The sequence below is a fragment of the Panthera onca genome, chromosome C2, assembly GCF_046562875.1.
Source record: "Panthera onca isolate mPanOnc1 chromosome C2, mPanOnc1 haplotype 2, whole genome shotgun sequence".
Taxonomy (NCBI): domain Eukaryota; kingdom Metazoa; phylum Chordata; class Mammalia; order Carnivora; family Felidae; genus Panthera; species Panthera onca.
In genome coordinates this window covers 132,538,985-132,557,435 of record NC_138347.1, presented here as the reverse complement: position 1 = coordinate 132,557,435, position 18,451 = coordinate 132,538,985, and the positions used below count along the sequence as shown (strand labels likewise).

The window sequence follows — 18,451 nt, the reverse complement described above, 5'->3', positions numbered from 1 at the left end:
TCAGCACAGACCCAATGTGGGGCTCCATCTCATTAATTGTGAGATCATGACCTGAGCTGAGACAGAGTCCAGTACTTAACTGGCCGAACTGCCCAGATGCCCCAAGACTTCATTCTTTTTGATGGCTGAGTAATATTCCATTGTGAAATGGAGCACGCACGCACATGCGCGCACACACACACGCACGCACACACACACACACACACACCCCACATCTTTTTCCATTTATCAGTTGATGGATATTTGGGCTCTTTCCATAGTTTGGCTATTGTTGAGAATGCCTCTATAAACGGCGGGGTATCTCTACCACTTCAAATCTGTATGTTTGTATCCTTTGGGTAAATACCTAGTAGTGCAATTGCTGGATCATAGGGTAGTTCTAAATTTAACTTTTTGAGGAACCTCCATACTATTCTCTAGAGTGGCTGCACCAGTTTGCATTCCTACAACAGTGGTAGAGGCTTCCCCTTTCTCCACATCCTCACCAACACCTGTTGTTTCTTGTGTTGTTAATTTTAGCCAACCGGACAGGTGTGAGATGGTATCTCATCGTGGTTTTGATTTGTATTTCCCTGATGGTGAGTGATGTGGAGCATCTTTTCATGTGTCTATTAGCCATCTGGATGTCTTCTTTGGAAAAGTTTCTATGTATGCCTTCTGTACATTTCTTCACTGGATTATTTGTTTTTTGGGTGTTGAGTTTGATAAGTTCTTTATAGATTTTGGATACTAACACTTCATCATATATGTCATTTGCAAATATCTTCTCCCATTCCATAGACTCCCTTTTAGATTTGCTGATTGTTTCCTTCACTGTGCAGAAGCTATTTATCTTTAAGTCCCAATAGTTTATTTTTGCTTTTGTTTTCCTTGCCTCCGGTGATGTGTCTAGTAAGAAGTTGCTCTGGTCAAGGTCAAAGAGGTTGTGGCCTGTGTTCTCCTCTAGGATTTTGATGATTTCCTGTCTCACATTTAAGTCTTTTATCCATTTTGAATTTATTTTTGTGTATGGTGTAAGAAAGTGGTCCAGTTTCATTCTAACATGTTGCTGTCCAGTTTTCCCAATACTAGTTGTTGAATAGGCTGTCTGTTTTTTGATTGGGTGCTCTTTCCTACTTTGTTGAGATTAGTTGACCATATAGTATGGGGCCATTTCTGGACTTTCTATTCTGTTCCCTTGATCTATGTGTCTGTTTTTGTGCCAGTATCATACTGTCTTGATGACTACAGCTTTGTAATACAGCCTGAAGTCCAGAATCATGATGACTCCAGCTCTGCTTTTCTTTGTCAGGATTGCTTTGGCTATTTAGGGTCTTTGAGGTTCCATACAAATGTTAGGGTTGTTTGTTCTAGCTCTGTGGAAAATGGTGGTGTTTTGATAGGGATTGCATTAAATGTGGAGATTGCTTTGGGTAGTATAGACATTTTAACAATGTTTGTTCTTTCAATCCATGAACATAGAATGTTTTTCCATTTCTTTGTGTCCTCTTCAGTTTCTTTCATAAGTGTTCTATAGTTTTCAGAGTACAGATTACTTACCTCTTTGGTTAGGTTTATTGCTAGGTATCTTACTGTTTTTGGTACAGTTGTAAATGGGATTGAACCCTTGATTTTTTTTTCTGTTGCTTCATTATCGGTGTATAGAGATGCAACTGATTTTTGTACATTGATTTTATATCCTGCAACTTTGCTGAATTCATGTATTAATTCTAGCAATTTTTTGCTGGAGTCTTTCAGGTTTTCTACATGGAGTATCATGTCATCTGCAAATAGTGAAAGTTTGACTTCTTCCTTGCTGATTTGGATGCCTTTTATTTTTTGTTGTTGTTGTTGTCTGATTGCTGAGGCTATGACTTCCAGTACTATGTTAAATAGTAATGGTGAGAGTGGCCATCCCTGTTTTGTTCCTGCCTGTAGGAGAAAGGCTCTCAGTTTTTTCCCCATTGAGAATGATATTAGCTGTGGGTCTTTCATATATTGCCTTATGATGTTGAGGTATGTTCCATATAAAATAAATTGCCTTTTCTTTTTGTAAGGAAAAAAATAACAATATTTCCCTAGAGCTGAAGCTTTATAGTACCCTATGATCAGTAGACTTGGTGCATGTGAGGGGTTTGTGCTAGTCTTCTGGAGGTGGGGCCTGCTTTGCTGATTCTCAGGTAGACTTGCCCTAGAGGTGAGGCACCTGCAGGGCACAGAGGGGAGGTGGTAGGAGACTTGTGTATGTGGCTCCAGCCTCCACTTGGTGGCGCTGTTTTACCCACTGAAGTTGGTTAGTGCTGACTGGTGAGAGGCATGGCCCCACTCTCTTGTCCCCGGAGTGGGGATCTCACACCTGTCACTCTTCTGGAAGCCCTCACAAGAAGAGCAAGCAATCACCTCTCTTGTGTCCCTGGCTTCTGCCAGATCCCCACCTTTACTCTGCCTGCATCTGAGCTGCCCACTGCCAGGTGGCACAGCACTCCTGTGTTTTATCTCAGGCACGTGGCTGGGTTTCAGAACTCCACATTTTAGCCATCTGCGCAGTGCTGACCCATGCTGATCCTCTGGGGGAGGGTGTCGCTGCGCTGTGGTGGGTGCTGGCTTTCCCCAGAATTCAGTTGCGTGAACTTCAGAGTTTATGATAAAGTGCAGTAGAAAGCTGGCACCATGGCTCACTGCCCTCAGCCAGTGACTCTCTTTCTATTCCAGTGAATGGGGCAGCTCATTGGTGCCCACGGAGACTTTTGCCCCCCATAGGGGCTATGCTGCCTCTCCAAAATGTACCCAAACGGGGGACTTGTTCCTCTCTGTGTGACCCGGGGTCTCCTCAGAACACACTGCCTGCTCCTGGGTGTCTGCCCTCTTTCCCCCCTGCAGCACTGCTAAGCCCACCACATGTGACCCAGGCAACGGCACAGACCTCCAAAACTTCAAGCTCTGTGCTTCGCTCTTTCGAAGAACTTGGCGGTATTCAGCCCGTCTCCCTTTCCCAGTCCACGGTTCTGGGGAAGAATTTTTCTTGTGCAATTGCCTGCACATGCTTTCACTCTTTCTACCTCTCTCCTTTCTCCCTCACTCTCGCACTCTCTGCCCAGTTAGGGCTCCTTCCTCATCGCAGCACCCACAGCTCTTCTCTCCCCCAAATCAACTCTCTGCAGCCCCTACCTTCCATGAGGTGGCAGTTTTTTCACCTCTAGTTGTACATTTTTGCTCTCAGTCCTTGGATGGATTTCTTGGGTTTCAAAATTCGATATTTACCTAGTTGTGTTGGAGGGATGAGGCAAGCCTAGGGCCTCCTGACTCCTTGGCCATCTTAACTTCTCTCCTATGCATCCGATTTATTTTGGATCATTCTTCCTGGCACTTTCAGACTCTGAAGCTCTTTACTCTTACACTGTCCTTAATCCATCAGAAGAGTCTATTCTTTATGATCATGCATTCATTTGTTTGCCGTGAGATGAACATTTGTTGGGGAAGAGGATATTTACAGTCTGAAAGTGCCTTCCCTCAAATTACTTAGTCTCCTTGAGGAGGCATTAGTGGGAGGTTGATGTAGAGACTGAGGAACAGGGAAGTCCAATTATATCACTTGTGCTTACTGGAGAATTCCCGGACCAATACCCTGGGGAGTGTTTGTAATATCATGGGAAATGTAGTAGGTGTTCCAAATCAGCACCAAGCCCTTGGGAGTCGGCACATAAACCTTCAAAGGTGAACTGGATAGCTCAAGTCCACAAAGGCAATGGTCAAGCTGACAGGAGAATCAAGGTTTCCGGCTTCTTTTGAGTTCAAGGCTTCTCCCGGTGTTTTCTGTTAGCATAAGATAATAAAATAGATGTGTTTGTCTCACATCCTTGAATTCTTTCTAAGGAGTAAATTAAGCATGAATAGTAGAAATATGTCCTATGGGAAGCAGAATGGCTCCACTTCCATTTTCTGGAAAGAGGACCTCAGTTGCTGGGTAGCTAGGATTTCTGGGCATCATGATATAATTTTTACACACTGTCCCACTTAAAGGGCCCAAGACTGCAAAGTGATGTAGGCCAAATGAGATTCTATCTGAAACTCTTTCATATATTTAAAGTACGTGTTTAAACTTTCCTAAATTTCTTCGTGTTTCCGGTGTGTAACATTTCTCTCCCCAAATTATTCAGTTCTCTAAACGTGAAAGCAGGTTTGTAATTCCATTATCTGGAGCATCTAATACAGTGTTTTGTACATAAAACTGTTGTCTTTGAAGACAAATTGGTGGATGCTAACACTTAGGGCTTGAGCTCACATTTTTTACCCCATGGCAAATCGCTCTTCATTTTACATCATTTGGGCTCTGGGTGGAAGCGGGGGGGGGGGGGGTGTTGAGTGACAGTCTGGGCTTAGCGATTTTCATTGAAGGGTTTCAGTTCCTGCCATGCACTGCACTCAGGGTCGGTTACCTGGTATAGAACCTGACAGTCCATGGCCAGGGGGCTGGAATATGCAACTTAACCTTTGTGGGGACCAATGTCTCCATTTCCATGAACAAGATGAGCAGGGCCTTTCCCAGGCTTGAGGTGAGGAACGTAGAGATATTAGCATAGTGACTTACAAAGCAGTGATTGAGAGTGAAAATTAAATAAGTTAAATAAAAAATATAAATGAAAACATACAAAACAAAATAACTTCCTTACGAACGCGCACTACAGAGTGTTAGTGTTCCTCTGCTTCTACGGATTCTGAGTCTCAAGTTGGGGGCCATACTTTGTCACTTTTACATTGTGGGCATCCAAGGAGACTTATTTCACTTAACAAGCACTGAAAGTGATTTCTCTGTGCCAGTTATAGGTGAAGCATTTTGCAGCAATGAGCTCACTTACTCCTGATTTCAAGGCTATGAGGTAGAGGGGCCAGGCAGTGAAGCAACTTGCCCAAGATTAACTATTAAGTAGCAGGTCTGGGATTCCAACTCAGACAGTTTATCTTCAAGAATCCTTACTTTTAACCTTCGAGGATGCTGAGGGGAGCTGGCTGAGAAGACAAAGGCGGGATATTCCTTGTTCCAGCTGAAATCTCCTTCAACGTGAATGCCATGATTTTCTTAATTTTAAACACATGGCCTTGCTTTGAGTCAAAAAATAGAATGGAATTGGGGACTTGATCATTTTCATGGAGGCCTTTGGAAATGAGTCCAAGTTGAAGGGAGGACACTGATGCTCTCCTCCTGGCAACGTAGAAAACATTTTCTGGCTAGCCTGAATTCATCAGGCAGATGTGCTCCTCCGATATTTGAATATTTCTGCATGCCACGAATGTTTATAAGGTCATCCAATGCTTGTATAAAAATACAAGCAAAATCATCCAGAAATGTTTACGTTCCACCGAATGAATTCATTGTGTGAAATGGAAGTCCAACCCATGCCCTATATACTTTATCCTTTTATAGCCGCATCTGGACAACTTGAAACAGTAAAGTCTGAGGTATAGGCTTTGGGTGTTTACAAAATTCTTCCTGAGTTGGGTCAGCAAGGCCATCTTCTTTGTACAGTTGAAACAATGTAGCAACAATCCCTTTATTTTTATCAAGTTTCTGTTGGTCTGTGGAAAGACATGGAGACACATATATATACATGTATGTTTGTATGTATACACACACACTATTTATAAATCAACTTTTTGAGATATAATTAACATATGGTATGGTATACTCATTTTAAATGTATGAAGACATAATTTTAATTACGAAGTTTTTTTTTCCCCCCTAGGTATATATCTAGAATGGAGAATCGGAAGATGTTTTGGGAGTTCATCTTTCTTGCAGCTAGTTTTGGCTTCATCAAATCACAGAGAATGGGTAATGCATTGGATTCCCTAAGCCAAAAACGATGACCTTGCTGGGAACCTAGCGGTAGTGATAATCCTAAAAGAAAATATTACAGAAGCTTCATAATTAACAAAAGGGAAATGCTTCTTTTCAGTAGAGCTTAGAACCTAGAAGCTTTTAGTGAACAGCGGGCACTTGATGTTTTCAAAGCTTAACCTCAAACGACAAAAAAAAAATAGATGTGAAAAAATGTTCTAATTCTGAATGTATTACCAGGCTGTCAAATGCTTTTGTAAATATAAGCCTATTCTCTTGACTCTGCATTTTGCTTTCTCTCTTTGGGCAGAGTTGTTCTGAGGGGCAATTGTTGTTACAAGATGGATAGCTTCACTGAACACTTGCGACAGCTTTGCAATTTTTTTTGCAGTTATTTGAACAGATTGTTGTGACTTTTCACGATGAAAGTCTCATGAAGAGAAGATTGGTTAAGTAGCCTAAAGCCCCACTGAGACAATCTTGAAGCTTAAATATTTATATATAATTACACAGACTGTTATTTGTTAGGAAAAATACATGAAGCTCTCTAAATTTTCCCTCCAGCTCTGAATCCTCTCTCTTGTGGACAGAAGCTGTGACAGTCAGTCTTTTCATGTTTCAAACACCTTCTAAAATGACAAAGGACCTGTGGAGGGGCTAAGAAAAGCAACAATGTACGAAAATGTAATATATCTCTCAAGGTGCATGTGATGGAACCAATACTTAATTTGTCTGAAAAGAAATATTCTACAACTGTGAGGTTTCTCCTGATTGGAATGATCAGGGAAATACTTTCATGGTCTGTGTTTGATCTCCTCTGAAAGAAATGTTAAGGGGGGACAAACCAGTCGGCCCTTCCTGGGGCACTCACTGAATACTCTCCTCTCAACAGCAGTGCGTTGTGGAGGGCCAAGGGGAAATAAAGCTCAAAAGGCCATAAGCTCATTTATTATCTGCCTTTTCGGAAATCATGACTCCACTTGGCTTTACGACCAAGATTAGGCAAACTCCTGAGAGGTGGGACTCTGGAATCTAGAAGTGACAAATGGATTTAGTGTCCCTAGGGTACACCAACCTTCATGAGCTCTTCTCTGCCTAAACTCTTACAGGGTCTTTGCCTTTCTATAATATGGGCTTTTAGTTTAATCTTTATGGCAGTCCAGAGTATGGACTGGATGTCAGGAGACCTGGTTTCTAAACTGATTACATGGGTTACTTTGCCTTTCTCGGTCTCATTTTCCATATCTGTGAGATGGATGAATTGGACTCATTATTCTCTACTCGCATTTTTCAATACAGTGGCCACTAGCCACATATGACTAGTTAAATTAAAATAAGTTAAAATTCAGGAAAATTTTAAATCTAGTTTCTCATTTGTACTAGCTACATTCCAAGTGTTCAACAGCCACATGTACCTGGTGGCTACAGTATTTCATTGCATAATCTCATAAGATTATTTGTAACTCTAAAATTTTCTGATTCCCTTATTTGGTTTCATTAATGTTCAATATTTCCATTCTTGTAAGTGACACCTTCTCCTTTTCTCCCTCCCTCTCTCCTTTTCTCTTCCTAAGTATTTATTTCCTTAAATATTTTTGGGGTGATTAGGCTAGACACGAGTGATGGACAAAGAAAAGTTATGGTATGTGTTTTCATGAAGCCCACAGTCTAATTGGGGAGATTGGCATTAATTGAATAAACACTTTAATGAATGTTGCATTACAAACCAAGATAAAAGAACATGATTCTATGAGAATTTATCAGGAGGAGGAGGGGAGGGAGGGAAAGGAAAAGAAATGAAACTCAATGGAAAGAAACTCAATGGAATCGTATGTTGGAGGCAATAGCAAGTGGGAACGTGGCAGGTTGAGAACTTAGGCTAAGGAGCCTGGACCATGGAGAACAAAGTGATAAGGCAGAGAGACAAGGAGAAGGCAGAGAGATCAAACTAGAGAGTGCAGGGTCAGCCCAAGGCAGTATTTAAACCCTCTTCCTGGCACAAAACCAAACATAAGATGTGTTTAACCAGTGTGGGATCATCATCCCCCTTTTTCAGCCACTTGAAACTAACACATCTTGAGGTGGTTTCTGCTTTTGTTTCTCTTCTCTCTCATCACTAATTCATGTGTTCTCCTACCATCATCACAGATAATCACATTGCAAGGTATGGGGGAGAAGTCATGCTGGTCACTGATGAGTAGATCATAATCACCTCTTCCTTTTTTTTTTTTTTTTGGTCCACACAAGCACTGTGTTTAATCTGTGTACTTATTTCTTGTCACAGAAATGTAATGTTTGAGATGGAAGAAACCAGGTCATCTGGTCAAACCCTTATTGTAGAGAAGACGAAATCTGAGAAGCAGAAAGATTAGCTTTTTGCTCAAGTCCTGCAGCCACCTGGTGTCTGATCCCTTCCATACTGGAGACCAGGGTGGGCCCAGCTGGATCACCACTTAGTCTGACCACCACTGGGATTATGGTTCCCAGGGTTACAACTGGGTTTGGGAAAAGTAGTTGTACAGTGCAGACTTGAATTCAGGGAGCCAAAGGACAAATGAGAGCCACACTTATGGTAATGCCATGAGTCAAACTAAAAGGGGATGGTGGTAGGTAGGGAGTGCCAGAGGTCAGAGCTGGAAAGCTGATCTTAGTTCGGGTCTCTAGAAGCAGAGCCTGGGACAGGGATTTGGTGAATGTGTTATTTTGAGGGAGAAACCTATAAGGGAAAGAGAGAAGTGAGACAGGCTGGAGGTGAATAAGCCGAGCAAGGATGTAGTCTCAGGTAAAATGCAACCTTGGCCTGAGCCATGGAAGATGCTGGAGCATAAATAGCACCATGAATTATTTCAGTTAAAGGAAGGCGGCCAGGTGTTTGTATCCCCATGTGATCGAACATTGGCCACCCGGGCAGTGTAACTTTCCAGGTGTCTTCGGATGTGGCTGCTCCTTTCAGCCAGGGTCTGGTCTCTGGACAAAGTCTCAGAGGGGAACAGTTAACTGTAGTGCTTGAAGCAGCTGGGCATAGGTGTGCCCACCAGCAGAGATCTAGGTGAGGTACCAACAGCATCCTCTGCTGGTAGAAAGGTGGTTTATTTTATTAAGTTTAAGGGATGGGTGGAGGGGCATGGTCAGAGATCTCACTGAAGGGGTCAGGAGTCTGTTAAAACGGAACAGAGGCTGGCAGGTGAACGAGGGTAGCCATGAGGCAGCAAGGGAGGATGGTGGTGTGCCTAAGCCGTGCATATTAGCTATCGTCAAAGAGCTGTGCAGGCAGATCTCCGGGGTGCAAAGGCAATGAATGGGGAGAGAGATAGTCACAGCCAGGAGCTGGCAATTTTGTGATGTTTTATCTTGAATTGACTCTCTTCCCCAGTCTGCAGGGAGGCCTCTGTGGGAGATGTCGTGTTCCTGGTGGACACCATCATCAACCCCCAACATGCCCGTGACGTGCGGAACTTCTTGTACATCATGGTGAATGGCTTCAATGTCAGCAGAGAGACCATCCGCGTGGGGCTGGCTCAGTACGGCGACGTACCTCGTTCTGGATTCCTCCTTTCCACCTACAACCGCAAAGGCGATGTGCTGAAACACATTCAAAGGTTTCAATTTAAGTCTGGGGGCCGCAAGATGGGCCTGGCCTTGCAGTTCCTCCTAGATCACCACTTCCAGGAAACAGCAGGGAGTCGGGCCAGCCAGGGTGTGCCTCAGGTGGCCGTGGTGATCAGCAGCAGCCCATCTGAGGACCACGTGCCGGAAGCTGCGGAGGCATTGAAGAAGGCAGGCGTCCTGCTTTATACCGTTGGTGTCAAAGATGCAGTCTTGACCGAGCTCAGGGAGATTGCGAGCAGTCCGGTGGAGAAGTTTGCCTCCTTTGTCCCTAACTTCTCTGATCTGAGCAGTCATGCTCAGAAGCTGCGGCAACGGCTCTGTGATACTTTGGCAAAGGCAGCTCAATCTGCCGGCTACGTCTTGCCAGGTACAGAGGATTTCCCCTTCTTATTTCTGATCTAGAAGTCACAGAGCTCAAACCTTTATCTCTTACTCATCTCTCCCGCCATCCTTCTTATTTCCCATATGTGTGCCTGTTGATTTTTAGTATTACAGTCTCACTAAGCTATCTGTGCTCTATGCTCCTCTCCAATCATTGACCAGAGACTTAGCAACTTTTTAAATAAATCCTGTGGGCCTGATGCTGGTTCTATATACAGATGTAGTGTAAGTCCATTTCTGAAGGAAGAATGTTCGTGCCCAGAATTATATTATTATGCCTAGATTAACTTATCCATGTTGTCTGGATGGGGGGCAGGGCAGAGGAGGAGAGAGGGGCAGCAGATCCCCCAGGAAGCTTATTTAATTTACTGCCAGCGTGTTGGTATAATGTAATGGTTATGAGAATGAATTTAGGGAGAACTAAGGTCTGGGTTCAAATTCCAGTTCTCTACTTTTTAACTGTGTCCGTTTGAACAAGCTACTTTATCTCTGGGAATCTAAATTTTCTTCCCAGGATGGTAGTACCTGCCTCAGAGAGTTGTTGCAAGCATTAAGTAAAATTGTGCAAGTCGAGTGCTTCTCACAGTGCTCAGTCCTTCAGAAGTGATAAGCATCGTGGTGATAAGCATTGTGCTCATTACTTGTGATGACGTAACTGTCATTAGCTTTGTACTTCCGTTGGTGGTGATGTGCATAAACTTGCAGAAATCCTCTATAAATTAATTACTTAATTCTATCAGAAAGCAGAGACCTTTGAGCAGAGGAAGAGAAACTTTTTAGTGGTTTTCATCAAAATCCATAAGAGGATAGAGCCTTCATTCCTTATTCATTATTTTGGGATTTCTAGATAAGGTAGGTAGATGAGAAGAAGTGCTAAAATGTTTCACCCATTTGATCCTGCTTGGGTACTATATAGTTTGCCAAACTTATTTACATTGCTCACCTGGCAGATAGGTAGATACGTAAGGCAATTCTTTGTTAGACACATAAGGGAGTGTATGCTATATAGGGCAAATAGTATTTACTCTTATATAGATATGTAAGGCAATTGGTATTGTTAGTTGCATTTTTCATGCGTGGCAACTGAGACCAAAGGTAACATAACTGGATGGCAGAGCTAGGATCTGATCTCAGGTTTGTTAGAGCAGATCCATCCCAATAGAACAAGGGTCAGAGATTGTGTTCCCCAGAAGCAGAGCCTGAGGCAAGGATTTGGCTATACATTATTTATTGTGGAAGAGCTCCCACAATTTATTGGTAAGGATGTGGGGGGTGCAGGATGGAGAGGCAGAGGAGAGAAAGGAAGGATGTGATCTCAGGTAAAAGTTCCACAGAGGGTAGTTTTAGTTTGATCCTACAGGAGAACTCAGGAACAAAAATTATGCTGCAGCTAGGCTTTCCTATACTGTAGGCAAGGCAGCCCCAGTAAGCTGAAGAGAAGTCCTCCAAAAAGCAGTGTCCAGAAATGGGAAAAAGGAATTCGAAAGGACCTGGGCAGAGCACTAATGATTGTACTACAGTGGATTATCTGATTTTATCCTCAAAACAACTCTGTGAAAGTGTGAGGGCTGGTATAAAGATTTCAGTGCTGCAGGGAAGAAAATTGAGTCTCAAAAAGGTGAGTGATAAATAGGCCACAGGGCTCCTAAGTGATGGAGCTATAATGAGATGTATCATGGAATACATGGGTATATTCCAGCTTTCTGACCTGTTGCTAGCAGCACACTTGTAGAGATGAAGTTTAATGCCATTGGGAAGAGGAAAACCGCTTTCTCAACACGCTGCTACATTTATAAAAGGGTTTTTCTTCTTAATGAGGTTCAAGGGATTGTCCAAATGGATTCTAAGACTGGAGGTATCAATAGAACAGGACAGAAGCCTCAGAAGATGATGGAGTCGAAGGAAGGAAAAGCTCAGGGAATGTTGTCAGTTCTCTGAGCATTGTCATTTAGGGTGGCTGAGGGTCATGGAGTGTGGCCTGGCTGGCACTGCTCTCCTTTCTGTACGCTGTTCAGCTCCATTGGTTCTGAGCATTTTGAGTGAAGCCCCACAGACCCCCATGCCTTTTGTCCTCTTTCTCGCAGCTTGCAGAGAGGCAGTCCTGGCAGACATTGTCTTCCTAGTAGACAGCTCAGCCAGCCTTGGACCCCAGAACTTCCAGAAAGTGAAGAACTTCCTTCACTCTGTTGTCTTGGGGCTTGGCATCAGCAGTGATCAGGTCCGAGTGGGACTTGCTCAGTATAATGACAACATCTACCCAGCCTTTTGGCTGAACCAGTACCCTCTGAAGAGTGTGGTCCTGGAACAGATCCAGAATCTTCCCTATAGTACAGGAGCAAACACAGGCAGTGCCCTGGAGTTTATCAGGATAGACTACTTCACTGAGGCAGCTGGTAGCCGGGCCAAGGACAGGGTTCCTCAGATAGTTATCCCGGTGACAGATGGGGAGTCAAATGATGAAGTCCAGGAGGCAGCCGACAAGTTAAAAGAATATGGAGTTCTTGTGTATGTGGTAGGGGTCAATGTGCAGGATGTTCAGGAACTGCAAAAAAAAAATAGCCAGTGAGCCATTTGAGAAGTTTCTCTTTGACACCGAAAACTTCAACATCCTGCAGGATTTCTCAGGAGGTGTTCTTCAGACTCTGTGCTTGGCAGTGGAGGGTAAGGTAAAAGGTAAGCAGCTATGTCAAAATCCAATATTCCGACCAAGACACGTAATTACAGTATGATTCAGGACACACAGAGTGTAGTGAGAGGGCAGGAGAAGGAGTCGGCTGCCATCACTGTGGAACCTGGGAGGACTTCCCGGGTGAAGGAACATTGGAGCTGAGGGTTGAAGGATGAATGCTGTTCTCACAGCTAGAAAAGGACATCCTGCCATGTTGTTCAGAGGAAGTCTAGAAGACCCGTGTTTTTGATCCTGCCTTTGCCACTTTCTAGTTATGTGAGTGTCAACGTGCAGGTTTCACTTCTTTACTTTAGTGTTCTCATCTGTACAGTGAAGATAACACTTGCCTACTAGGATGGTTTATGAGGATTAAATCAGGCAACGTATAAAAATTGCTAGCACAAAATAACTGCTCTGTATGTGTCCATTGTCCTTGCCTCTTTCATTGGTGGAAGAACAGGTAAGAGGTACTTTCGTCTAAGAAAGCAGACAGCAAAGGAAGTGGAGTGTGAGAGGGAGAGAGCCTTGTGATAGTCTCACATGGAGGAGGTGGGAGTACCATACGTTCCGTGTTACAAAAAGAGCGGACCTCTCCCTCTTATGTTCCCCATGTCCTTGTATCCAATTTTCATGCGATCTTGATTTGATTTACTTTCTCCTCTGTGTCTTTTCTTTCCTTCTTTTCTCTTTCATTCCAGAATTCACCGAGGCTTATGCAGATGTGGTCTTTCTTGCCGACACCTCACAGAACACATCACAGGCGAGTTTCCAGTGGATGCGGAATTTCGTGTCCAGAGTGGTTGGCCTGCTGGATGTTGGCAGGGACAAGTACCAGATTGGACTGGCTCAGTATGGCGGTCAAGGTCACACTGAATTTTTGCTCAATACCTATCAGACCCAGGATGAGATGATTGCGCACATCCACGGACACTTTTTGCTCCGGGGTGGCTCCAGGAGGACAGGCAAAGCTCTGCGATACCTTCATCGGACCTTCTTCCAGGAGGCAGCAGGAAGCCGGTTTCTCCAGGGTGTTCCCCAATATGCAGTGGTTATGACCTCAGGCAAATCTGAAGATGAGGTCTGGGAGGCCGCACAGACTTTGAGGGAGAAAGGCGTGAAAGTCATGTCTGTGGGTGTACAGGACTTTGTCCAGAGAGAACTGGAGGGGATGGCAACCCCACCCCTTGTATTTGAGATGCAAGGACAAGATGGAGTCAGACAGATTATGCAGGATGTGAGTGTGGTGATCCAAGGGACCGGGAAGACTGAGTTTGGGATTGAGTCCGAGAAGGAGGCTGTAGTAGGTAAGGTTTGGTCCCTATGTGTGTGAGCCACCAAGAGGTCTCAGATACTCTGGAGAAAGAACAGAGAAGGGGGCATTCTGGATTCAGTACTGGGATTCAACATCAGTTGAATGGGGAAGAGAAGGAGGAATGGGGTTCCCTCAGGCACACACCTTGTATTCGTTAACTGTGGTCACAATGACGCCACTTAAGAAGCCATCCAGAAAAAAGAATCATTTATTTTCTCAGATCTGCTGGGGATCATCTAATCTTTGTTGGGCTCAACTGAATGGCTTTGCTGATCTTGCCTGGGCTTATTCACGGATTTGAGATTTGTCTGAGGGTTGGTTGATCTACATTTGGCTTCGTGCCATAGCTCTCATCTTCCTCCTGGGATTATTAGGCTAGTCTGGGCATATTCTTCCCATGGTAATTACACAGGTTCAAGAGAGAAAACTCAACTACATAAGCACTTTTAAGACCTCTGAATCATCATCTGCTGATATCCCATTGGCCAAAGCAAGTCATGTAGCTATGTCACCATCAATGGAGTAAGGAAGTATATTCCTCCCATGGAAGTGAGGTATAGGGAGTGAATATTTCTGCACAATAATTCAAGTTACCCTATGCCTTTTTCAGGAGAAAGGAGCATTCAGGCTTATCCCCAGGGATTAAACAAAGTCTGTTCTTCAATTGGTGTTCAAGATGTTCAAGGGAGGTGCTATTGACATTCTGAGAGGGACAATTCATAGTGTAGGATTGTACTGTGCATTGTGAGAGGCCTAACATTCCTGGTTCCTGCCAGTAGCATCCCCAGATTTTATGACAATTCGAAACACCACCATGTATTTCAAAATGTCCCCTTGGGATGAGAACCATGGAGACTTAGCTCCTGTTAAGTCCTTTTATACATTCTAATCACTTGCCAAGCTGAACTACTCAGCCTTTACTGTATACTTGTCATACTTTCCCACCACTGTCTCTGCCCTTGAATACACTGTACTAGCAGCCTAGAAGGCCCACAGGCAAAACTTTATCCTTCAGTAGCTACGTTATTTTCTTGGTGGAGCTTCTAGTTGATCGTCACAACAGATGTGATAAATCCCTTTTTTCTCTGAACTATCATAGCTCTGCCCGGACCTCTCAACATGTAGAGCTTGAGGGTCCTTGGAATTTTATAGGCGGAAGAGACAAACACATGTGAGACAACATGAGGAAAATCTAAGTAGAGGTAATAAAGAACTAAGAAGCACCTTCCAGACACTACACTAAGTAGAAGTAGAAAGGAGGATATAATGGAGAATCTGACCTGAGAGGAATTGTGTTGGTTCCTCAATAAGCATGATTTTAATATATGGGGAGAAGGGAGGAGGCTACTCTTGGTAAGGGGAAGAGTAGGGGTGTGGAAATGTGAATGGGCTGGATAAATGGGGAAGAGAGTGGAAAAATGGAACAAATGGGAGGAAGCGGGAGGGTTTAGAAGTAGTGAGAGATAAGATTGGATGAGGTAGGATGGACCCCAAGGGTCCCAATGGTACTGGTAACTGTAGGCTTTTAAGCAGGAAAAATGACATGACCAAAGTGGTCTTTAAAGACGTCTTCAGGGGCCAGGCTGCATTCCACAGGACACCTCAAACTCAGAAGGGCTTTAAGGCCGAGCTGTCCCCTAGCCACATAGGATGGCTGGGTCTAGCCCTGTGGTGCCTCTGATAATGAGAACAACTTGAAAGGAGAATACAGTTGACCCTCGAACAACTCAGGGGTTAGGGGCACTTACCCCAGCCCCCATATTTGAAAATCTCCATATAAATTTTGATGCCCCCAAAACTTAACTATTTATAGCCTTCCATTGACAGAAACCTTATGGATAGCCTAAACAGTGGATTAACACATTTTTGTGTGTTACATGTATCATATATTGTATTCTTACAATAAAGTAAGCTAGAGAAAAGAAAATGTTATTAAGAAAATTATAAGGATGAGAAAGTACATTTACAGTACTGAAAAAAAAATCCACACACAGGCAGGCTGGGCCAGGGGCTGCACAGGGTAGGTGTGGCACAGCCTGGTGATTTCGGGTTGGTAAGGGCAGCTGCCAGGTGGGCCCATGGGTGGTGGCATACATATAGCCTTGAGGTTCAGTACATCTGCCCCATCTGCCTGGGGGTGTAGCGCCAGCCTGTGGCCATGGGTAGCTGTGGCCACACATGAGTGCACTGGCCTCTGCAAGATGCAGGGGCAAGGGCATCACATGGAAAGAGGTCTGCCTGGGAGCTCGGTGAGCAGAGAATGGAGGGGAAGGGTGCGGGTACACCAGGGGCTCAGGGGTCCCCACACGGTGCCATCCCTGCCATCTGGGTGTTTTCCTCTGCTTCAGCCCAGCCTCCTGCCCCAGCCCTGGCACTTTACCTGACCATCCCATGGACATGCAGGGCAACCTGTGGCCCTGCCCAGTTCTGGGGCCCCAGGGGGCTGCCGACAGCCTCAGCAGGCCTCCCTGGTGCTCAGTGGGCAGCGGGCGCCTTTGGTTGTGTCTGTGGAGATTTGGGTGACCTGCATCTTTTGGGGTCAACTCTTAAAAGCAAAACCCACGTGTGTAAGAGGACCAGCACAGGTCAAACCCATGTTGATCAAGGGTCAACTATAATACTAGCAGGTATAACTTTGTACTAGCAGGTGAAGGAAAGGAGAAGTCAAAGGTGCCTGGAGTTTCTAAAGAAAGTGTTTTAGGCTTGGCAAAATTTTTGGTTCCTTATAAAAAGGGGGAAATTACAGGACATCACGAGCCCACAGGTAAGTCACAAGGTTACTCTTTGGCTTCTCTAAACTTTGTGTCACAGTGCCCAGCTGTCTATAGCCTGGCTTCAGCCTTCTGCATGTGTGGCTTTGCTCTGTGCTAGGCAGGCTTCTGTCTTCACATGTCAAAGCAGATCTGGACCTTTTTGGTGTGTGGACACAGTGGATTTCTGTTAGGAACTGCCTTAAATTGGATGGGAGGAGTCTGCATTCCTCTTGGAAGGGAGTTTATGCAGTTGCAGCTCCATTCTCCCATTCGAGGAACATTCAAGAGAAGGCTCTTTTATAGCAAAGTGAAAAAGTTTGCCCAGGTTTTGGACAAAGATTTTTCATAGGAACTTGCAACATTTCATGTTGTCTCTGTTGAAATGACATGAGATCTTTCAGAGAAAGGGGCACAAGTTAATAGTCACAATTTCTTATTTTCTTCTGTACCAAGAGGAAAAATTATTAAATCAAGGAGGTTTTAGGTCTATAATAGAGAATTTGACCCAGTGTTTCCTGAAACTAGAAAAATGAACAAAAAAACTAGTCAAGCAAGACTCAGATGCTTTTAATGAACTTTGATGAATTGAAAAATAATCTTAAAGCACTTTTTGTGGATATTCATATATTTACATATTTTGCAAGTAATGTGAATACTCCTTCCAGTGAAAAATTTTGCTATAGGTATGAAACCTGTGATGTTCTTTGACTGTCATGCCAAATACTGGTCATAAAGGCTTCTACTAAATTCTAAAATTCATTAGTATAAGTTAGTATAACATATTTATTAGAATTTTTGATCCTAAATATATTATTACAGAATTTAAAAATGTAGCATACTACAACATAAGAATATAGCAAAAATCTGTGATTCAGTTGGTTAAGTGTTGGACTCTTGATTTCAGCTCAGGTCATGCACTAGGGATTCATAAAATTGAGCCCAATGTCAGGCTCTGCACTGACAGCATGGGGCCTGCTTGGGATTCTCTCTCTCCCTCTTTCTCTGCCCCTCCCTCACCTGCACACGTATGTGCTCTCTCTCTCTCTCTCAAAAAATAAAAATTAAAATAATTTAAAATATGGCAAAAATATAGCATGATGCAAAAATGAGTATCATCTTTTACTCTGTTCTCATCCTAAAGCCCTTCTTTCTGTTTTTGTTTACAGTATGTCCGACTGCTGTCCCAGCTGATTTAGTCTTCCTCATTGAGGAATTCAGCAAGGACAGGCAGTCGAATTTCCAACAAGTTGTCAACTTCTTAAAGACCACTGTCCGCTCTCTACGTGTTCATCCTGATGTTGTGAGAATTGGCTTGGTATTTTACAGTGAGGAGCCACGACTTGAGTTTTCCCTGGATGCATTTCAGAACCAAGCCAAAATCTTGGAGCATTTGGACAAATTAACCTACCGGAGAAGAAGTGGAGGGACCAAAACTGGTGCTGCTTTGGATTTCCTAAGGAACGAGGTTTTCATTGAGGAGAAGGGTAGCCGGTCGAAGCAGGGTGTGCAACAGATGGCCGTGGTCATCATAGAAGGCTTCTCCCAAGACCATGTGTCTGTTCCAGCTTCTCTCCTCCGCAGGGCAGGGGTTACCATCTATGTGGTGGGCACCCAGCTTGCCTCAAACAGAAAGGACCTGGAGATGATGGCATCATATCCTCCTTGGAAGCATGTCATCTCGCTGGAATCCTTTCTGCAACTCTCTGTTGTGGGGAGCAAGATTAAGAATCAGCTCTGCCCTGAGATTGTGGACAACAGTGTTTCCATTTCTGGGAGCGGCCGTGCCCTGAAAGAAGGTAAGAGGACCTTCTCCAAATCTGATCTTTTTTTTTTTTTTAATCTTTACTCTGTTTGTTCCATATACCCACATCCTCCACTCCTCATCCAAGGAAGGATTTCAGGGTCAGTTTATT

At 43.9% G+C, this 18,451-nt stretch overlaps 1 protein-coding gene across 2 annotated transcripts in view; it reads left to right on the top strand.

The window, feature by feature from the left end:
- LOC132683079 (collagen alpha-4(VI) chain-like) overlaps nucleotides 1–18,451 on the top strand; it is a 117,164-nt gene that overhangs the window by 9,635 nt on the left and 89,078 nt on the right. For both annotated transcript variants that reach the window (XM_060638650.3, XM_060638651.3), the window contains exons 2-5: nucleotides 5,721–5,809; nucleotides 9,189–9,791; nucleotides 13,172–13,777; nucleotides 17,705–18,334. In XM_060638650.3, coding sequence (XP_060494633.3) covers nucleotides 5,734–5,809; nucleotides 9,189–9,791; nucleotides 13,172–13,777; nucleotides 17,705–18,334 — 1,915 coding nt within the window. In that variant the 5' untranslated portion in view covers nucleotides 5,721–5,733. The remainder of the gene's footprint in view (nucleotides 1–5,720; nucleotides 5,810–9,188; nucleotides 9,792–13,171; nucleotides 13,778–17,704; nucleotides 18,335–18,451) is intronic.